The sequence below is a fragment of the Seriola lalandi genome, unplaced genomic scaffold (genome assembly GCF_002814215.2).
Source record: "Seriola lalandi dorsalis isolate HSWRI2012SDOR001 ecotype SW California unplaced genomic scaffold, Sedor1 jcf7180002054687, whole genome shotgun sequence".
In the NCBI taxonomy this organism is placed as follows: Eukaryota; Metazoa; Chordata; class Actinopteri; order Carangiformes; family Carangidae; genus Seriola; species Seriola lalandi.
This window is the reverse complement of record NW_019525240.1, coordinates 263,011-282,359: the sequence shown is the minus strand read 5'-3', so window position 1 is coordinate 282,359 and position 19,349 is coordinate 263,011. Positions and strand designations below refer to the sequence as shown.

General features: G+C 43.3%; 1 protein-coding gene across 2 annotated transcripts in view; it reads right to left on the bottom strand.

Annotated features, from left to right (window-relative positions):
- Positions 1–2,562: 2,562 nt before the first annotated feature.
- Positions 2,563–19,349, bottom strand: part of setd3 (SET domain containing 3, actin histidine methyltransferase) — a 39,493-nt gene continuing 22,706 nt past the window's right edge. For both annotated transcript variants that reach the window (XM_023422905.2, XM_087178402.1), the window contains exons 7-13: positions 17,966–18,024; positions 15,721–15,835; positions 15,449–15,523; positions 14,420–14,586; positions 12,117–12,202; positions 6,091–6,251; positions 2,563–5,732 (exon numbers count right to left, since the gene is read on the bottom strand). In XM_023422905.2, coding sequence (XP_023278673.1) covers positions 5,259–5,732; positions 6,091–6,251; positions 12,117–12,202; positions 14,420–14,586; positions 15,449–15,523; positions 15,721–15,835; positions 17,966–18,024 — 1,137 coding nt within the window. In that variant the 3' untranslated portion in view covers positions 2,563–5,258. The remainder of the gene's footprint in view (positions 5,733–6,090; positions 6,252–12,116; positions 12,203–14,419; positions 14,587–15,448; positions 15,524–15,720; positions 15,836–17,965; positions 18,025–19,349) is intronic.

Genomic DNA, 19,349 nt, shown 5'->3' with positions numbered 1-19,349 from the left:
AAATAACTTTTTTTTCTTGCAGTCTTTTCCATGATTTTCTCTAGGACTTATATATATAAATATATTACAACTTTTTCTCATAAAATTGCTACTTTCTTTGTACTATGACTTTTTCTTCTAAGATTTAGATTTTATTACAACTTTTTTCACAATATTGTGACAGTTCTCATGATACGAATCCTTTTTCTCAAAATACAGTTTATCTCATAAGATTGTGACTTCTCATTGACTTTTTCTCAGATACCTTTTAGCTAACTGTGGCTGTAACACGGGTTCCAACAGTATTTGATTATATATCAGCTTCCACTGGCTGCACATTTATCAGCAAAAGCATCATGAAACAGTTAAAAAGTGCATCTGCCAGACGAGGTTATATTAGTACCTTATACACGTGTAACTACAGTGTGGTGATGCAGATGTAGAAAGCATCTGAACAATACAGACATTTTGTGCTGAGGTCAGTGTGTGGGTCCTGATGCAGTGAAGTAGCAGATGGTAGCAAGCGTGAAAACAATGTACTTATCTGTCCATCACCTACACTTCCACGCTCACTCTCCTAAAATGCTAATGGCCTTACTTTAACCCCCCCCCCTTCACTTCCCTTCCCAAGAGTGACACCAGTAAACACTTGCATGACAATGGTGCTGTCCCACAGTGAGCCGGGCCCGGCCGTGGCTGCTACCATTGTATATTAATATGGATGGCAGTTTATAATTCATAGGGCAGGATTAGTTGGGAGTGCTGGTCCCAGGACTGCGGCCTGCTCCCAGCAGTGACACGGCGAGTACTAACAATACTGGACATGCCTCGCTCCCCACTGCCCATCCCAGTGCCCATTATAATAATGTATTCAAGGATTTAAGGGGTTTTATCTTAGACACCCATGAATTATGAATGGGACATTTCAAAATTTAATTGCCCCGAATTGAATGATTCAAGATAATGTTTCTTTTATAAATTCGTAATAGGGCCAGGGGCCAAAGGAGGGTGGGGGGTTACATGAAATGAACCCCCCCCCCCCAACAAGCAGAGAAGGAGAGGAATAATAGACGGATGGTGACCTGGTGCAGAGGATGGTTGCAGGTTGATGAACAACACACAGGAGCTGAGAAATGAGATGAAGTTTGATTTCTGACTTTTGGTAGGTGACAGCAACATCATCAGCTCACTCACAACTACTGCGAAGAGTGAAACAGTGAGGAGTCCACTGGAGAGCAAGACACCCCCGTATAGTATAGGTATAAATGTAAATGTCCATGTGTTGTTTGATTATAAAGCAGGTCTAGGTTCTATATTAATACTGTGAAAGTATCGAAGCGCTCAGTCCACAGAGAAATGCACACAGCCTGTATTCAGAAACTGAGCCTTAAAACCAGCCGTCAGGACTTCTGGAACTTTGTGATGTCACAACAAAGTAGTCGCCACTCTTAGCCATACACCAAGCCCCGCCCACCTGAACCCACCATCAAACCTTGCAGGATTTGGTTTCTCTGAGTCCCTGAAATCTGCTTTATTTTTATTAGATCACTCAGAAAACTCAGCCAATCAGAAGAGAGACTGAGAGCCTCCTCTCTTCTGATTGGCTCAACAACCTTTTGTTACTAGAGCTCCAGAGAGAAGCCTGAGAGAGGAGATGTAAAACTACATTGAGATGGTTTTTGGTTCTTAAATGGATCAAAGCTTCAAACAAAAAAAATAAGGAGCTTTAAGTAACTATTGTAAAACCCGAACTCCCATTTTCACATTTCTGTTGATGTGGGAATAAGAGGAAAGACAATTAATTGATTAACCGATCAGTCGTCCACATAAATGTTTGCTGGTTTTCTGATGTGAGAGAAAGTGAAATAACTGTTCACTATTTTCTGATAATTATGTGATGTAATGATTTATGAAAAAAAACGGTTGGCGGATTAAATCATCTAGCGAATTATTATTAGTGTTAATAGTTAGTGATTCAGATAATTGACAGTGTGTCCATGAGTGAGCCCAGCTGCTTTATGCTGACTGCCTCCTGACTCCAGCTCTACCTCACACACACATCTGAACACAGCAAGGCTTGAAGGTGCAGTGCCTTCAGCTGTTGAGGAGAACTGTGACGACTCAGCATGACTTCACGTTTTAAAATCATCATTTTGGTGCAATTAAAGATACATTTAACAAACTCTGATACAGGCTTATTTATTCTTGTTCAGTGTATGAAGAATAGGAAGGGACATGAACAAGAAGGTGTCAAACAAGCTCCGTTCATTTGTGACGTGTGCACAAGCAAGATTAAGCAAAAGTGCGAACGGCTGCAATTTAACAGGACGTGTGTGTGTGTGTGTGTGTGTGTGTGCGCAGTGTCATTACAGGTCGTTTCTGATTGGTGGAATCAGAAAACTTTGTGAAGCAATGGCCACTGAAATCTGTCAGTTCAGTCTGAACAATGTAATGTTACAGTATATGATTCAGTTAAAGATGAGGCTGTAAGAGTTTAGATCTATACGGTATAGGAGTTTAGTGCATGTTTCATTTTTAGTGTAATAGAAACCTTCTTGTTAGAGACACCACACTGAGAAAATGTGAGCAGCAGGTCTTTTATTTTCATAGGAACAAGAAAAGATGACGGTCCGGACCTGCTTATCACTCACCTGTGTGTGACCTACAGTGGAACATTAGAACTCTAGGAACTGGGACAGTCCATTCTTTTGGGAACAGTAGTTTACACTTAGGTACACTCCCGTGACTTTCAACCACACCTCAAGGTCTTCATCAGCACTTTGCTCAGTTTTCCTAGGGTTAGTTTAGACGTCATCATGTGACCTACAGTAAATATGGAACTTGGGTCACATGCTAACACGCAGTCGTATGGTTGGCCTCTGTTCAGAGATGGTTGTCCACTTATCCCGCTCCATGACCTTTAACCCTTAATCCTGATTGGTTAGAGGACTACGACAGGGTCAAAGTCATGGGGTCAGGGGACGTCTGGAAAGGAGATCTTACAGTGGCTGACAAAGGCTAACGCGCTGCAACGGTCCAAAACACCTCCATTAGGAGAAATGAGCTGCAATTTCAGAAAGATGCAGATTCAAAAACACATACGAAAATACAAAACTAATACAACAACGGAAACATGCTATAAATGAGACAATGTGCTGCAGGGAGACAAAACTAATACATGAACAACAAACACGCTGCAAATACAGAAACAATACAAAACTCAGGAACAGAAAAACCACTGCATATTGACAACAGAAGAGCTCCAGGCCTCTAGGGGGAGCTCTCAGTGGAACACCTTGAGCACAAGCTTGAGCTTCGACTGAGAGGCCAGACCTACGACTGGACCTTTTACCTTTGACCAAGCAAGAGAATATGAGGGAAGAAAGATGAGATGACTTTAAAAGGTTTGTGTTCTTTTTTTACATTTGGCCATAGTTTTTACAATATTATAAAAGAGCAACGGAAAACATAACAAGTGTTAGCGTTAGCTTATACACAGTCCATGGGTTTTCCACGTAGCGCTCCCCCTAGAGGCCTGGAGCACTTCTGTTGTGTTGTCTTTTTTCCTGTTGTATTTGTTTTGGAGGTTCATATGTTTGTGTTGTTGCATGGTTTCTGTATTTGCAGCATGTTTGCTGTTCATATATTCGTTTTGCCTTCCTGCAGCACGTTTTTTTCATTTTCAGCATGTTTCTGTTCTTGTATTTGTTTCGTATTTTCGCATGTGTTTTTGAATCTGCATCGCTTCTGTATTTGCAGCTTGTTTCTCCTAATGGAAGTGTTTTGGGCCTTGGCAGCATTTTTGCCCTTGACGGCCACCATAACATCTAATGTCAAATACATTGCGAAGTCAAGATGTGTGTGGTTTAAAAGCGGGTTCCTTAGTTTCACTAAGTTTCAGCTGAGCATGTCTGAACAAAGACCAGAACCAGCTGAAACTGGTCACTCTGTCTCCGTGATTCCACTGACACAACGTGAGTCGACTCGAGGGGTAACCACCGATACTTCAATGATCAGCTTTCAGGAGGCAGCCCCATATATTACCACTTGTTATCACCTGACCAGGTTCCATACTCGGGTCACATGACGACACTTTAGCCAACCACTACATGTTCTGATGAAGATGAAATGTGACGGAAAGTTCAGAAATAAACCAGTAGGCAGGTGTTGTGATGTGTTGTGAATATTTAGTCAAAAACATACAAACTGTGTTCCTGTGTTGAAGCACAAAGTAGCTCCACTGTGGGTCTTTGAATCATTGCACAGTCAAGAGTGACTGAGGCCACCTCTGCAGTTAACACCAACCAAAAGACAGTAACAACCTCCTGACAGTGCTTCCTTTTTTTCATACAAAAAGTGTCATCTTGAAATTCGTTTTAAGGCGGTCAAACAAAAATACACCTCACTGTGTCTCACCAAGTCCCTGTCTTTGTCAGGGGCAACAGCATTGGCCGCTGAGCCACACATCAGTCCCTTTAAGTGATGTCCACAGACACTCCCTCTAACACGAACTCACTACATTCATAAAGATACTTTTAGAACACAAAAGGAAACAAAATGATTTTGTTTGTGAAGGGCTGCAGCTACGTAATGACTGAAAATGTGCAATTTGACAGTAGAGATCAAACGTGTCACTGAGAAAGCAAAAAAGCATCTTCCATTTTGGCCTGTCAAAAACAAAGTGTTAGTCTTAGAGGCTATGAGAGCAGTTTCTGTTTCCTTCAGTTGTTCAGCTTGAAGCAGAAAAAAGGGAACAGAGGTCCGTGATGGTCTTAACTCAGCAGCACAACCCAAAATACTAGAATACAATAAGATTGTCAACTCAAAACATACTGGACACACATAAAATAAACTGCAGCAATAAACCAACTGATCACAGGATTCCAGAGGTTTTGGCTTCATGGAAATAACATTCACCTAACTCCATTTTGGTTTTTCTTCTCTTCAACTTCTAACTCTCTGCTGGGACCTGTTCTGCACCCCTCCCACTCCCGCTCTCTCTAAGCTGTAGGCCACAAACACTTTGAAGAGAAACCTACATTTCAAACTGAAACAAAAGCTAATATTAATATGAACCTGTTCTGCACAGAAGGCTGAGGGACACACTTGCAGTATTTAAGTTCAGCAGCAGACAACTAAAAGCCACGCTGGATGACCACACAGTTCAAAAAGTTCTGCAACTTTCTATTTTCTTTTTTTTCTGCTTCTATATTTCTGAGTCATTTAAGAGACACAAAAATAAATAAATAGCATGGGCTGTGGCTGCACTTGGAATATATTTATTCACCATTCTCTTTGGGATTCTCCTCAGTTCGCTCGGCCACGTCCCTTTGGCCTTTCTGGGTTGAACTTCCATTCGAGTCCAAAGCTGATTGAACATCTTTGCTGACCTTCGCCTTGGTCTCCACCTGCACTGGCTCTCCATTAGCCTCCATCCCGTACACGACCTTCTCCCCGTTCAGAAGGTGACTGTGCTCCTCCACCTGGATCTCCTGGCCTTCCTCCACCTCCTCCAGCTTGTGCAGGATAATGGGAAGCTTTGCATCTGCGTCAGTATTCTCCAGCAAAGCGATATCACTTTCCTCATAGCGAGGCAACGACGCGCCCTCCTCCAGCTTCTTCTGGAAATGCAGACGTTTGGCCCGTCCGCTGGCTGACGCCTTCTCCAGGATCTGCTTCTCAGCCAGGCGGAGCTGGATGGCCACACGGGAGTGCACAGAGACATCCGGTTTCTCCAGCATGGAACGGTCCTCCTGCAAGAGACCAGGCCAGGAGATCAGCGGCGAAGAAAAGAGGAGAGAAAGGTGACAAAAGGTTATAAGAAGGCAGCAAAACAGAGGTGGTGCTAATTCAGTTTCACACATTTGATTCTGATAAGTTCTTGTTGGATCTTCAAACAGATTGGGGACCTGTTTTCCCCCAATGCATCATATATGTTTTTTAAACTTTCTAGACTCAACATGCTGACAATCATGTCTTGGATTGTGGCCTTTCAGAAGGTGTTCGTACTCTTCATACAAACTTACAGAACCCTTAAAACCGTCAAATTGATCTGCAGTCAGAAACCTCAGACCACAACTTCCAACATAACTTTGGCTCCAACCGACTGACCTCTGATGTGGTCTTGTAGGTCTTGAGCAACAGAGCAGCTCGGGTCTCCAGGAAAGTCCACAACTTGATCTCATTGTCCCAGCTGACGGGGAACTCACTGTTGCCCAGGGTGAAGATCTTATTAATGGCACGATCTCCAAGCAGGTAGTCCTTCAGCTCCTCTGAAATTAAGATAAATGTTAGCATCTCTTCAAAAGAAAACAAAGACCAGCTGCAAGAGGAGTCTGGGAAATATGTGACATGGAAGTGGACCACAGCAGGTACTGGGCCTGTAAGACAGTGATTTTATGGTAAGGTTTTCATCTTCCCATTGACCTTGGGTTTTCGTGTGGAGGTCTTCATGGGTCCAGCGCTCTGCACCTGATCCCAAACAGATGCATGGAAACCCAAACCCAGCATGCATACATTTACTTTTTAACAGAATGAACTCGATCTGTCGTCAGAAGAGGTCTGAACAGGTCCAGGTAGAGAGAGACCACCAGCACTGACGGCATGACGATACTCCCCTGTCAACCAGAAGCCAGGGATAAGAAGAATCAATGCAGTCGTTTCTTCTCCCACTCTCCTGTGATGATGTCCAACCAAGTGATCAGAGCTGGTAGAAAGTCTGCTCGGGTCCACCTGGGTATTAAACATCCTCATCGACCTCATCCTGACCCACTTGGAAATCATTTGGTCTCCACCTGACTCAGGTGCTGGGTCTTGGTTTCTTTGAACCAAATGGACCCTGATTCAGATGAGATGATGAGACCAGACTGATGTCTTCTCAGTGTGTCAGAGACTAACAGAGGGGTCTAGGATCTTCCAGTGAATTGTTTTGGAGTTGTTGGATGGGCTGTTAGTTCCCCTGTGCCTGACTACACTCAGGTCGATGTTGTATCTAGGGTTGGGAACAGATGGGTGCTTCCATTTTGTATGTGATTCTTAGTTGGTGAAAAACCCAGAACTGCTAAACTCTGCCACTAAGTCCACACTACTATGTTTTCGTTTTGAAACACAACTCTTGCTATGTTTACTCCTGACGTCCACATTGCTCGCTTTTGAGTACTGAAAACAGAGACTTTCGGAAACGATGACGTAGACACCCATGGTCTCTCCTGATTGGCTCTCATCAGCCTCGACTACCAGTGGCGAATACAACATGATAATGAATTACAGTGTTACTGACCTTGTTGTCTTTGCCAGCAGCTGTTGTTCAGTTACAGTCCGTATTTTAATGCTACAACTGTCTTTGTTGTTCCTCGTTCAGTGTATTTTGTGTGACTTAACAACTTCAGAGTAGACAATCTGCTTCCTGTTTACACCAGCTCGCACATGCTCAGTGTATGTGAATGGTCATGTGATATGTGTTTTCAGGTGTGTTAGTCTGGACAGAGATAATTTTTGTTTGACAACACTGTTTTAAAATGAAAACGTAGTAGTGTGGACGAAATCTAACAGATGTATCAAATCTTTAATCTTTCCCCCTTTGTTTAAAAGAAAAGATTATCTAATATTTTAAATATGAGCAGAAATACTGAGGAACACTGGAAGTGGATCTGCAGCTACACTGAATAATATTGACATCACAACTCTGAACCAGGACCACCCCTGAAATCTATGGATAAAGTAGCTCACACCGGTCATTTCATTGTGTCAGACACATGTATTCAGCATTTCATTATGCTGCATTCATCTAATTTTTAGTGAACAATGAATCGGTTACTGTAGTGTTTCTTTCAGTTTCTCTTACTTATAACTTTAGTTTAGTTAAAAGTTAAACCTATTTATATGTAATGAAGGGATTTGAAAGGATTTAGATATAATGAACACATTCAAGCTATATTCACACTATTATGTTTTCATTTTAAAACAAAAACATTTTAGCTCCGTATCACAAATAATCTGTGTCCATAGTAACACACCTGAAAATGGATATCACATGACCACTGACCATACTGAGGTACACTGGGAATGTGTGAGCCGGTGCAAACAAGAAGCAGATTGTCTTGTCTGGTCGTTCCCAACCTTTTCCAACTCATGGTCCACTTGAAAATCTCAGGAATGTTGGCGGCCCACATCCAACCCTGTAACAATACAGAGGTCAAATACTGTCTTCTCAGAGCACTTTTTATTTTAATGATGATGATCAAACATTCAGGACTGAACTGAAATCAGAGGAAACTCAGTGTTTCTTTGTTGTCTGACTTGTCCATTCACCATCTGTCTCTTGACTCTTTCCTTTGAATTTCTTTCTTGTTGCTAACTAGCTATCCATTCTGATTCTACAGTTTTTGCCATAGATATGAGATGATCTTTTAATCAGACTGAGATAGCAAGTGACAAGTATTTGATGTGGTCCTGCATCAACATAAAAGTTGCTATCACTGGTTTATCACAGTAATAGGCCTTAACATGAGAAAAAAAAAAAAACAATGAAAAAACAATGTTTTTAAAATTCATCATCGAAATATACTCGAAATCACAACATGGCTAAGTGCAATATGCACATCGCAGGAGCTGCAATTTTTTTTTGATAAAGGTAAAATGTCTCACAACATTGTTTTACATTGTTAGCACCATAAGCGTTGTGGTGCTATAGAGACGCCCCGACCTACAAATTATATTCTCCAGATGTAAAGGAACATGTTTGTTTGCAACAAGCCCCAACAAAAAAAGGGGCCACATTGTGATGGCTGGACAACTGGGTCAGAGCATCTCTAAAACTGCAGGTGTTGTTGAGTGTTCCCAGTGTTCAGTGGTTAGTACCTACCAAAAGTGGACTAAGGAAGGACAACAGGGTCATGGGTGCCCGAGGCTCATTGATATGCCTTGGGCGGGCGAAGGTTTGCCTGTGTTGTCCGAGCTCACAGAAGAGCTACTGTAGCACAAATTGCTGAAAAAGTTAATGCTGCTTCTGATAGAAAGGTGTCACAACACACAGTGCATTGCAGCTTATTGAGTGTGGGGCTGCATAGCCACAGACCTGTCAAAGGGCCTATGCTGACCCCTATCCACCACCAACAGTGCCTACAATGTGCACATGGGCATCAGAACTGGACCACAGACCAATGGAAGAAGGTGGGCCTGGTCTGATGAATCACGTTTTCTTTTACATCATGTGGAAGGCTGCATGCATGTGCGTCGCTAACCTGGGGAACTGTTCGCATCAGGATGCACTATGGAAAGATGACAAGCCCGCAGAGGCAGTTTGATGCTTTGGGCAATGTTCTACTGGGAAACCTTGGGTCGTGCCATTCATGTGGATGTTACGACACGTACCACCTACCTAAACATTGTTACAGACCAAGTACTCTCTTTCATGGAAATGGTATTCCCTGATGGCATATACACTGCTCAAAAAAATGAAGGGAACACATAAATCACACATCAGATCTTGATGAACAAATGATTCAAGGTGAAAATCTTGTACAATGATGTACATTGTATAATTTGTTGAGAACAAAATGATGTAATAACGATCAATGGAAACCAAAATCATCAACTCATTGAGAGCTGGAATCACAATTGTAAATTGAAACTTTCATGACGGCAACTCATAATGTGACTTCGTAGTGTGTATGGCCCTGTTTGCCTGTATACACTCCCAATAATGTCTGGGCATGTTCCTGATGAGTTGGTGGATGGTGTCCTGGGGGATCTCCTGAACAATCTGTGGCTGATCTTGCTGGCATCGGATGCACCGATACACAACGTCCCATAGGGGCTCAATTGGATTTAGGTCAGGAGAACATGAGGGCCAGTCAAAGGCATCAATGCCTTCATCATCCAGGAACTATCTACACACATGATTGCCGGGCATTGTCCTGCACCAGGAGGAACCCAGGGCCCACTGCACCAGCGTAAGGTCTGACAATCACTCTGAGGATTTCATCCCGTTACCTAACAACAGTCAGGGTGCCATTGGCTATGACATGGAGGTCTGTGCGACCCTCCAAGAATATGCCTCCCCGGACCATCACTGACCCACCGCCAAACCAGTCATGCTGGATGATGTTACAGGCAGCATAACATTCACCATGGCATCTCCAAATTCTTTCCCGCCTGTCACATGTGCTCAGTGTGAACCTGCTCTCATCCGTGAAGAGAACGGGGCGCCAATGGCGGACCTGCCACTTCTGGTGTTCTCTGGTGAATTCCAGTCGAGAGGTCCCACTAGAGGACGTTGGGTCCTCATGCCACCCTCATGGAGTCTGTTTCTGACAGTTTGGTCAGAAATATGCACACCAGTAGCCTGCTGGAGGTCATGTTGTAGGGCTCTGGCAGTGCTCCTCCTGTTCCTCCTCGCACAAAGGAGCAGGTACTGGTCCTGCTGCTGGGTTGATGCCCTTCTCCGGCCCTGTCCAGATCTCCTCGTGTAACGGCCAGTCTCCTGGTATCTCCTCCATGCTCTTATGACTGCTGGGAGACAAATCAAACCTTCTTGCGCCTGCACATATGGATGTGCCATCCTGGAGGAGCTGGACTACCTGTGCAACCTGATTGGGCTGCAGGTACCGCCTCATGCTACCAGTTGTGACAAAGACACTTGCAAAACACAAAACTAGAGAAGAATCAGTGAGGAAGCATCAGCAGAGAGCAACTGTCTGTGGCCACCACATGTAAAACCATTCCCTTTTTGGGGGTTGTCTTGCTTTTGCCTCTCCATTGCACCTGTTGTCACTTTCATTTGCACCAAAGCAAGTGCAATTGATTCACAATCACTTGTGCTTCCTAATGGACAAATTGATTTCCCTGAAGTTTCACTGACTTGATGTTATACTGTGATGATCAAGTGTTCCCCTTCATTTTTTCTTGAGCGGTTATATACAGCATAACATAGCACCAGCCCACACTGGTCTACTCTGCAGTTGATTAGTTGCACAAAATACTCGAGGAACAGCAAAGACAGTTGCTCAGAGGCTGATGAGACCCAATCAGGAGTGGCCGCGTCTACGTCATCTTTTCCAAAGGTCTCAGTTTCTGTCCATCCAGACTACAACACAACCCCAAAGTGTTCATAATAAAACACAACCCCAGAGTTTTCAAAATAAAACAGGTCCAGCAGAGTTTCTGTAAGTCTCTGTTTTAGGAGTTGTGTGGACGGCAGGAGGAAACACAGAACAAGAGATGTGTTTTAAAACTAAGACGTATTAGCGGTGTAAATGTACTGTAAGTGATAAATGATCTTTTCTTTTGGACACACAGAGATGAAACAATCTTCTCTTTGACAGCACAGAAGACATCAGGAAGTCACAGAGTGCTAAACCAGTCAGTCTGACCTTCCTCACTGTCCGCATGAATCATGAACAGAGTTTTGGTCACAACTTGTAAAGAAGTCAGAGCCGATCTTTATCCTGCTGCCTCTGATCTGAGCTTGCTTACATGGGAAGATGAAAGAGGAGAAGTGCAGCGCCCCGGTGTGTGTGCACACCATTCCATCATGTCACATCTGTTATGAAATGTTGACACACATAGACACACGTGCAAGAGATGATACCACCCTCACCCCACCCCACACCCACACACACACACACACACACACACACACACACTAAGGCGTTGGGGCCATTTTAAAGATTAACATGCAGCAGAAAAAGTGAATAATATATCAAGCAGGGTCGTGAAGATGAGTCCTGTGACAGAGGAGGATGTGGCCTTGTGTGGTTGGGGATTTATGACACTGGCACCGTTCTGCATATATGCCGATGAATATTGCAAAGCCCCAGTGGATTTCTCCTTCCACACATCTGGTGGCCTGCCTTGATCAATTAAGCAGCTTGGGAATGGACAGGTCTTGCTCTTCCCCTCTCCTTCCTCTCTACCTTCTCCTCCTCCTCTCTCTCTGTCTCTTTGCCTCTGCTGCGTGCAGAGGAAGCAGTCACTTGACAACGGTCCCAGAGGAGCGTCACAAACTGTGGCATGCTTTGTTTTAGAGTACGTTAGCAGGTTTGTGGCTTAGAGGTTCCACAGGGAAAGTCCTACTGCTGATATCCGACTGTGGGTGTGTGTGTGTGTGTGTGTGTGTGTGTGTGTGTGTGTCTTACCCTCTGTCATGCAGAAGACTCTGAGGAAGGCCAAGAGCTGGGCTGAAATGGGGGGTTCATTACAATGCAAAGCAAAGACACAGGACCTGAAAACACAACAGCATACACATGTAAATAAACCCATTCAGAAAACAAGAGGAGAAATTAAATACTTGAACACATGCACAATAAACACCTCGACAGTCTGAACTGACAGAAGCACTTCCTAACAGTGAGACCACCTCAGGTCTTCTCTGTGTAATTCTTCATGAGTCTGTATAATTAAGCCACAGAGGAAACAAATAATATGAGCAGTGCTGTCTATGGGGGCGTAGTCAAACTATGGATCCTGTATTTCAGGTCAAACACTTATCAGAACCTCCTTACAATCCAGTAAAAGCAGCAGCGCTACAACTACAACAACATGACACCACACGTCTGTATATGACATTTCCTAATATTCATTTGGCTTTTTTTTTTTATTTTTGTTGATGTTGATGATGTTGTTTGGTTGTTTGTTCTTAACTCTAGGCTGCAGGGACACAGGGTGGGGCTGTAATTACTATCAAATAAAAAGTAAATCTAAATCTAGTATATGTCTGGACCACCTATGGTCAAACCCTAATTTTATAACCACGATGTCGTCTGACAAAATCACCAGCACATAAATCAAAGACAAAGAATGAGCTGTGATGTCAGCTGCATTTACTGTGAAATTATCACACCACAATAGTTTAGTCTTTATTTACTTCAACTCCAGAACGTCACAGACTTTTATTAGAGGCAGGTCTTTATGTCTAACTCCCTCTGTTTGATATGTAGAGTTGGTCATAGTCATTAGTACGAAGCCTCATTACCGATGACTTCTCTCTCTCTCTCTCCTGCTCTCTCTGCTCAGTGTGTCTTATGTTTAGTTATTCCTCTGCCTCCCTTAGTAATAATGATACATGGAATTAAAGTAGTTTATTTGCTGTAATGGAGGCGAGGCTAAGTATATTAGAAGCGCTCCTCCTCTTCCCTGCAGTTCCCGAGCAGCCGGAAAACCAGAGCAGCTCAGTAGACTGCTGCTCAGCACTCCACTGACCAGTGGTGGAAATATCATCACTCAGTCAGTCAGTCACCAACTTCCCAGATTATAGGGCTGGTCTTACTGTTGCGCTCCAGCCAAAAAAAAAATAAATAAATGTGAAATTTTGAGATTTCACACACAAATAAGTTTTATTTTGTAACAGAGTCTAAAATGTAAGAGTGAGGACATATCAGATTGAATCCTGGCCTCTCTGTTTTATCACTGAAAATAATATTAGTCTAGCAGCTTGAAGAACAAGTGTGATCCTGGACTCCACATCATCCCATTACACACTGAGCTAATTTTAGAGAGGACAATTTTTCCTCCTGCTTGAGCAAAGTGATCGATGTGGTGATGGGTAGCACAGGGTCGACGTTATTACACCACACAAACACATTACAGCCGCCTCTCCTCTCTTCCTATCAGATTACCCCTCTGTCCATTCCTCCAGCGGAGCAGCCAGCTCAGGGAGGTTAACTCTTTGTACCAGGGGTTGTATTGTGTGTTTAAAAGGTCGTTGTAGATGTACTGGATAAAACATGAACTTATTACATCTTGTAAACGAACAGTCAAAAAGTGCTCATTTATTCCTACTTATCAGAAAGAAATGCAGTGGAGGCAGAAGGAGTGAGGAGTGTGATGATAGCAGCCGCTCGACATCTCAGTGCGGCCCTGACACCGAGCGCAGAGCTGTTTCCTTTGAAAATGATCTACAAGCATATCTGTCAATTTAATAGAGCGCCCCAGCAACAACGGGGATTGTTTCATTTAATTTCCACTGTTGAGATTTAGACTGTCATCAATAAGAGATTAAAAGGCGTCTGATTAAAAATGCCGAGCAGAGAATGCTGCATAAAATTAAGAGGCTAATGATAAAATGATTGAGCTTCTTGGTGATGAAAGTGTTGGGGCTGATGGTAAATTGATACTTGGTGGGGAGGGATGAAAAAAAGAGACCTGCTGCAACATTTATATTATGTGTTTCAATTATGCCAAAGGGGAGCCTAATTGGTTGAAAAATCTACTGTTGGAAGACAAAGTGCGCCGTGGCTTTATGAAGGGTACATGGAGTTAGTCACGAGCCTGGAGCTCCCCTTGACCCATATTAAAGACTTCAGAGTAAAAGGCTCAGGTTTGCAGATTCAGTCCCTCATGAGAGCAGACACTGTGTTTGTAGGTAAGAAGAGGGACATTTGTCCTTCCACTGCAAACAAAAAGCTAATAAACAGTGACATAAAGAGCAGGTTGGACGTACGCTGGGATGCCGGCTCGTGCCAACACTTCGGCCTTCATGGCATAGAGGCGTTCGCTCTTGCTGACCCCTAGCTTGATCTTGACTCTGTCGTGGGCGTTGTCCTGGAAGAAGAAACCGTTGTGGATGACGAACTCAGCATTGGATCTTGTGCCATAGAAGATGTAGATCTACAGGAAGGACATCATAAAATCATAAAGACACATAAAGACAGGCAGCCCATAGAAGGACTGAGACAATTCATTCCCACACAAAAAAATACCAAACATGTTGATGGGCTGTGACCCCTTTTTTAAGCCTATATTTACTTAAATCCTGCCAACTGTGAACCCTGGAAAGTCATGCTGCATTAACTATTAGCTCTTATCTATTAGATCTTTTTTGCACTGTAACCACAGAGGCAACAATCACCTGCAGTACTTTGATACTGAAGTCTACATGTGATGATTATCAGGCAAGGTCTAATGTTATTAGTACTGGGAGCTTGACAAAAATGCTGAAAATGTTGTCTGTGGAACCTGGTTGTGGATACTGGTGTATGTGTGTGAGAGCAGTTTTTTTCCTCTTTATTTATTTCATTTGTTTGTTTGTGCTGTTGATGTTCTGTATAAATTATATATTTTTTCCATTTCTTTTTTTGTCCTTCTCTACGTATTTTCTGTATTTTGTACATATAAAAACTACGACAAAAAGGTATTAAAAAAAAATTGTACTGGGAGCATCATCTCTATATAATTTCTATGGACAGTTATAACAGACAATCAGTCATCAACATCACTGAAACCTGTGATTTCTGATCCTAAACAATCTTTGTAGCAAACTGCAACATGGTAAAACATCCAAACTAATGGAGTTTCAAAGTCACTTTAAAGTGTGTAATGTGAGAGAAGGGAAACTCTCTCTCCATCCCTCTGAATCTTCTCCAGCAAGATACTTTTACCTGGCTCTGTCCTTCTTGTACTTAACTACAGACGTGTTAGAGCTGTGTGTGGAAACAGAGAGAGGCAACACAGACAATAAAGCAGTAGTAACCTGTTCGTTCTCCTTGTAGTCCTGCAGCGCCACACATTCACAGCGATCATCCTCCAGGTTGTAGCCGGTGGTGATCTGCAGAAAAACAATCACCTTTACTAATCCAACCTGTCCCAGTTTTAATGTTCAGAAGAAGAACAACCTTCTCATGATATTGAAACCATATGTTTCTAGAACATGACATTTTATCATAACAAAATATCCAGAGTTTTCAGTGTAAAACAATGTGTGTGAGTGTGTGTGTATGTGTGTGTGTCTGTCCAAGACTTTACCAGTCCATTAGTGTGGTTACACATGTCCCACAGGGGGATGAGGGCCAGAGTGACCCGGCTGCCGTCCTCAGTGGGGATCTGGTTCTGACGGGTCATCACCGAGGACACCGCCCACCTGTCACACACATGAAACAACCACTGCTCAGTACAGTGGTGTTAATTTACTCTCCTGACAGGGATCATATGATCCTGGTCAACAGCAGGACAGGGAAGTTCATCAATTCAACACTGGTATCAATATGTAGAGAAAGTTGTATCAGATGAGGAGGGAGAGAGAGAGGGAGAGAGAGGGAGATAAAGATGAAGAGCGGAGGGGAGAACAGAGAAGGTAAATATGGAGAGAGGAGAGAGAACAGGGAAGGTAAAGATGGAGAGAGGAGGGAGAAAAGAGGAGGTAAAGATGGAGAGGAGGGAGAGTAGAGGAGATAAAAATAGAGAGGGAGAGAGAGATAAAGATGGACAGAGGAGGGAGGATAGAGGAGGTAATAATGGAGAGAGGAGGGAGAATAGAGGAGATAAAAATGGAGGGAGAAGCCTGTATCAGACATGATCAGGCTGTGTGCTGCTGTAATGATATTCCCACAGTATCTGTGCTAGTCTTTATTTACTTTGTGATACAGAGTGAGTGTGAGCTACACTCGGTGTGTCACCATGTCTCATTACTGAGTATGACACTTTCTGTTCAGTGGCCACTGACTGTGATAGACTGGTGGATGTGGTGCAGAGGGTTTGCTGTGGACCTGTCTCTGCTACATGTGTGTTCTGCAAACCAGATTTTAAACAATAATACAGTAGCAAACAGCTTTTTTCTATGTAAAGATATAGTGAAGTTATGGAGTCCTGAGCAGAAAATGAAGCCACACCCCCTCTGTGTGTGTTGTAATCCAAGTTTCTCTGTTCTTCTGGTACCGTCTGCAGGTGAGTGCATGTACGTGTGCATGTTAGTGCATGTGTTCCAGTTGTTAAACTGATGGTCCTCCCTATGTTTATGAACACACAGGCTACACCCACAGGTGAGATGTCAAAGTGCAGTATGCAACGTTCAGGTGAAAGTGACCTGCAAGAATTTCCTCCACTGAAGAAGAAACCACGTTTTCATCTAAAAAGGCCTCACACAAAGAAAGACATCGGACCAGAGCACAGGTGGACTGGTCATGAGGACTACTGGCTCAAATTCAGGTTGGCCAGTGGACTGTCAAAACATCCATAAAGTTTTTCAAGTGTTTACTGGCTCCTTCAGTGTCGTTATCGGCTTCAGCAGTATCATTTGTGTGGACAGTCCCAGTGAATAAGTCCAAGGTTGAATTTGTTTCCCAGTCCAACCATGGGGCCAATACTGGTCTGGTTTACTGAGAGGAGAACCCTACGAGCTGCTACAGGGTCCAGCTTTACTCAGAACTGGTTTTTCTTTTCCTCCATGTGTCAGTAACTTGATGGTTCATAATGTTATATGTCTGTTTTCATTAGTGACGGCTGTAGTCATGATAACGTTCGCTAACTTGCTGTTACCAATATTATCAATTTGTTTGGCAAATGTTGTTATCGCTAGCTGGCTTACTTATTACCATGAAGCATATGATGGCAATGCTAGCATGGGGCTAATGCTTGTGGTTAGATTGTTTTTGTTGGCTCTCATGTTTACAGGGAAACTTTATTCAGTTGAGCTTCTTGTTGTGTGTTTAGTGGACGATTTTACTGGGCTCTGTAACAAATTACTGACTGAGAGCGTGAAGGTGTGGCTGACGAAGCATTTGTTTTGGTGTGAGATGCTCGTGGTCTAGTGCGACATCTAGTGGCAGTGACGATAATTTACAGAACCTTTAAAGTTGTCTCATCTCTCAACAATGTCCACCAGAAACCCTCCGTCAGAAACACAATAAACCTGTAGCTGCTGTAACATCTTTAGCCTGAAGCTACACCTTAATGTACAGATCCAGATCCAGCTTTACATGCAATAATACTCAAGTCTAAGTGATTTAGTCACATTAAGATGTGAGTAAATTAAAGCTTTAATTTGGACTGTGTCAGTGGTGTCTGACTGGCCCCATCAGATTCCTTTCAGACATTGTCACAGTTTGCAGTGTACATCATTACTGATGGGAAAGATGCACAAAACTGTAAAAATATGAACCAAGGTGATTCTTTAGCATTTGTTCCACTTCACATGCACAACACATATAAACAAGCAGAAGATGTGAGGAGTCTGAAAAGAGGCCGAGGACATCCCCCACCCTCCCACACTGACCTGTAGTCATCAAATGTGAAGCTGTCCTTCAGGGCCAGTTTGCTGGCGGCAGGATGAGTCTGGAGGGAAGAAGGTGGATGTGAGGAAAGAGAGAGAGAAAGAAAAAAAACACCAAGTGAGGAACACCAGTGTGAGGAATTTTATTATGCAGGCATGCTGAGGGGGGGGCTGACAGGGACGCCTAACAAGAAGGTCTGGGAGTAGGGGGCCACTGCTGGGGCATGTATGTGTGTGTGTGTGTGTGGTCCGTTAGTGCAGTGTGACACTCGCCAACCCCCCATACATCACTGTCAACTTAATTTGTTGTGGCCAGCAGCCGTCATAAATCTGCCTCATCAATTTGGGCCTGAAACAGGGTGTGTGTGTGTGTGTGCGTGTGTGTGCGTGTGTGTGTACACCGATGGCACCGGTTTCTCCATTTAAAGCCACAGCCGCCACCTAACACAGCCATTTACAAACTGCCCTGAGCTTAAGCAGGAGGGAGTCAGAGAGAGAGAGAGAGAGAGAGAGAGAGAGAGAGAGAGAGACAGAGAGAGAGAGAGAGACAGAGAGAGAGAGAAACAGAGAGAGAGAGAGAGAGAGAGAGAGAGAGAGGAGTTCGGTGGAATTTGTACAGTGGGAAGAAAAAGTCAGTGAATCCCTCTGAATGACCTGGTTTTCTGCATTGACGGGTCACAAACTGGGATCTGATCTTCATCTAAGCAACAAGTCTCGACAAACACTGTGTCCCTGAGCTGATATCACACAAATTATAATAATACTTTTGTGTCTTTTGTGTACACAGTCATTAAACATTCACAGTGCTGGTGGAAACAGTCAATGAAACTGGTTGAATCAGGTTAAATTGCTCCTAAAATGCTAAAAAAAAATCTAATAATGCAGTTTTATGTTTAACTGAAGGAAGTTTCAGACAGCTATGACATTGAGATTTGAAATTTACAAAATTTAAAATGTCCTATCCTGCCTGGAAGTATGCTACGACAGGCTAAAATACATTGATATGGTATTTGAACTCCTTTGACATTGTGTCTCATACTAACATCATCCAACACATCACCTCCTGAACACACACAGACACACACACACACCTCAGGGTAAAATAGAGTGGTCACATCATATCTCACCTCTGGAGGTGAGTAGCTGCTCTGTGCGTGTGTGTGTGTGTCTGTGTGTGTGTGTGTTAATACAGCGTGTCCAGCAATGACACTGATTCATCTGTACAAGTGAGTGTGGAGGATCATGCTTGTCAAGTTAAACAAAGTGACCAGGCTTGTATCTCTCACACACTCACACATCCAGAAACAATTATCTTTGCTCTGTCTGACTCTCTCTTATCAGGGGAGGTGTGTGTGCATGTGCGCGTGTGTGTGTGTGTGTGTCTGTG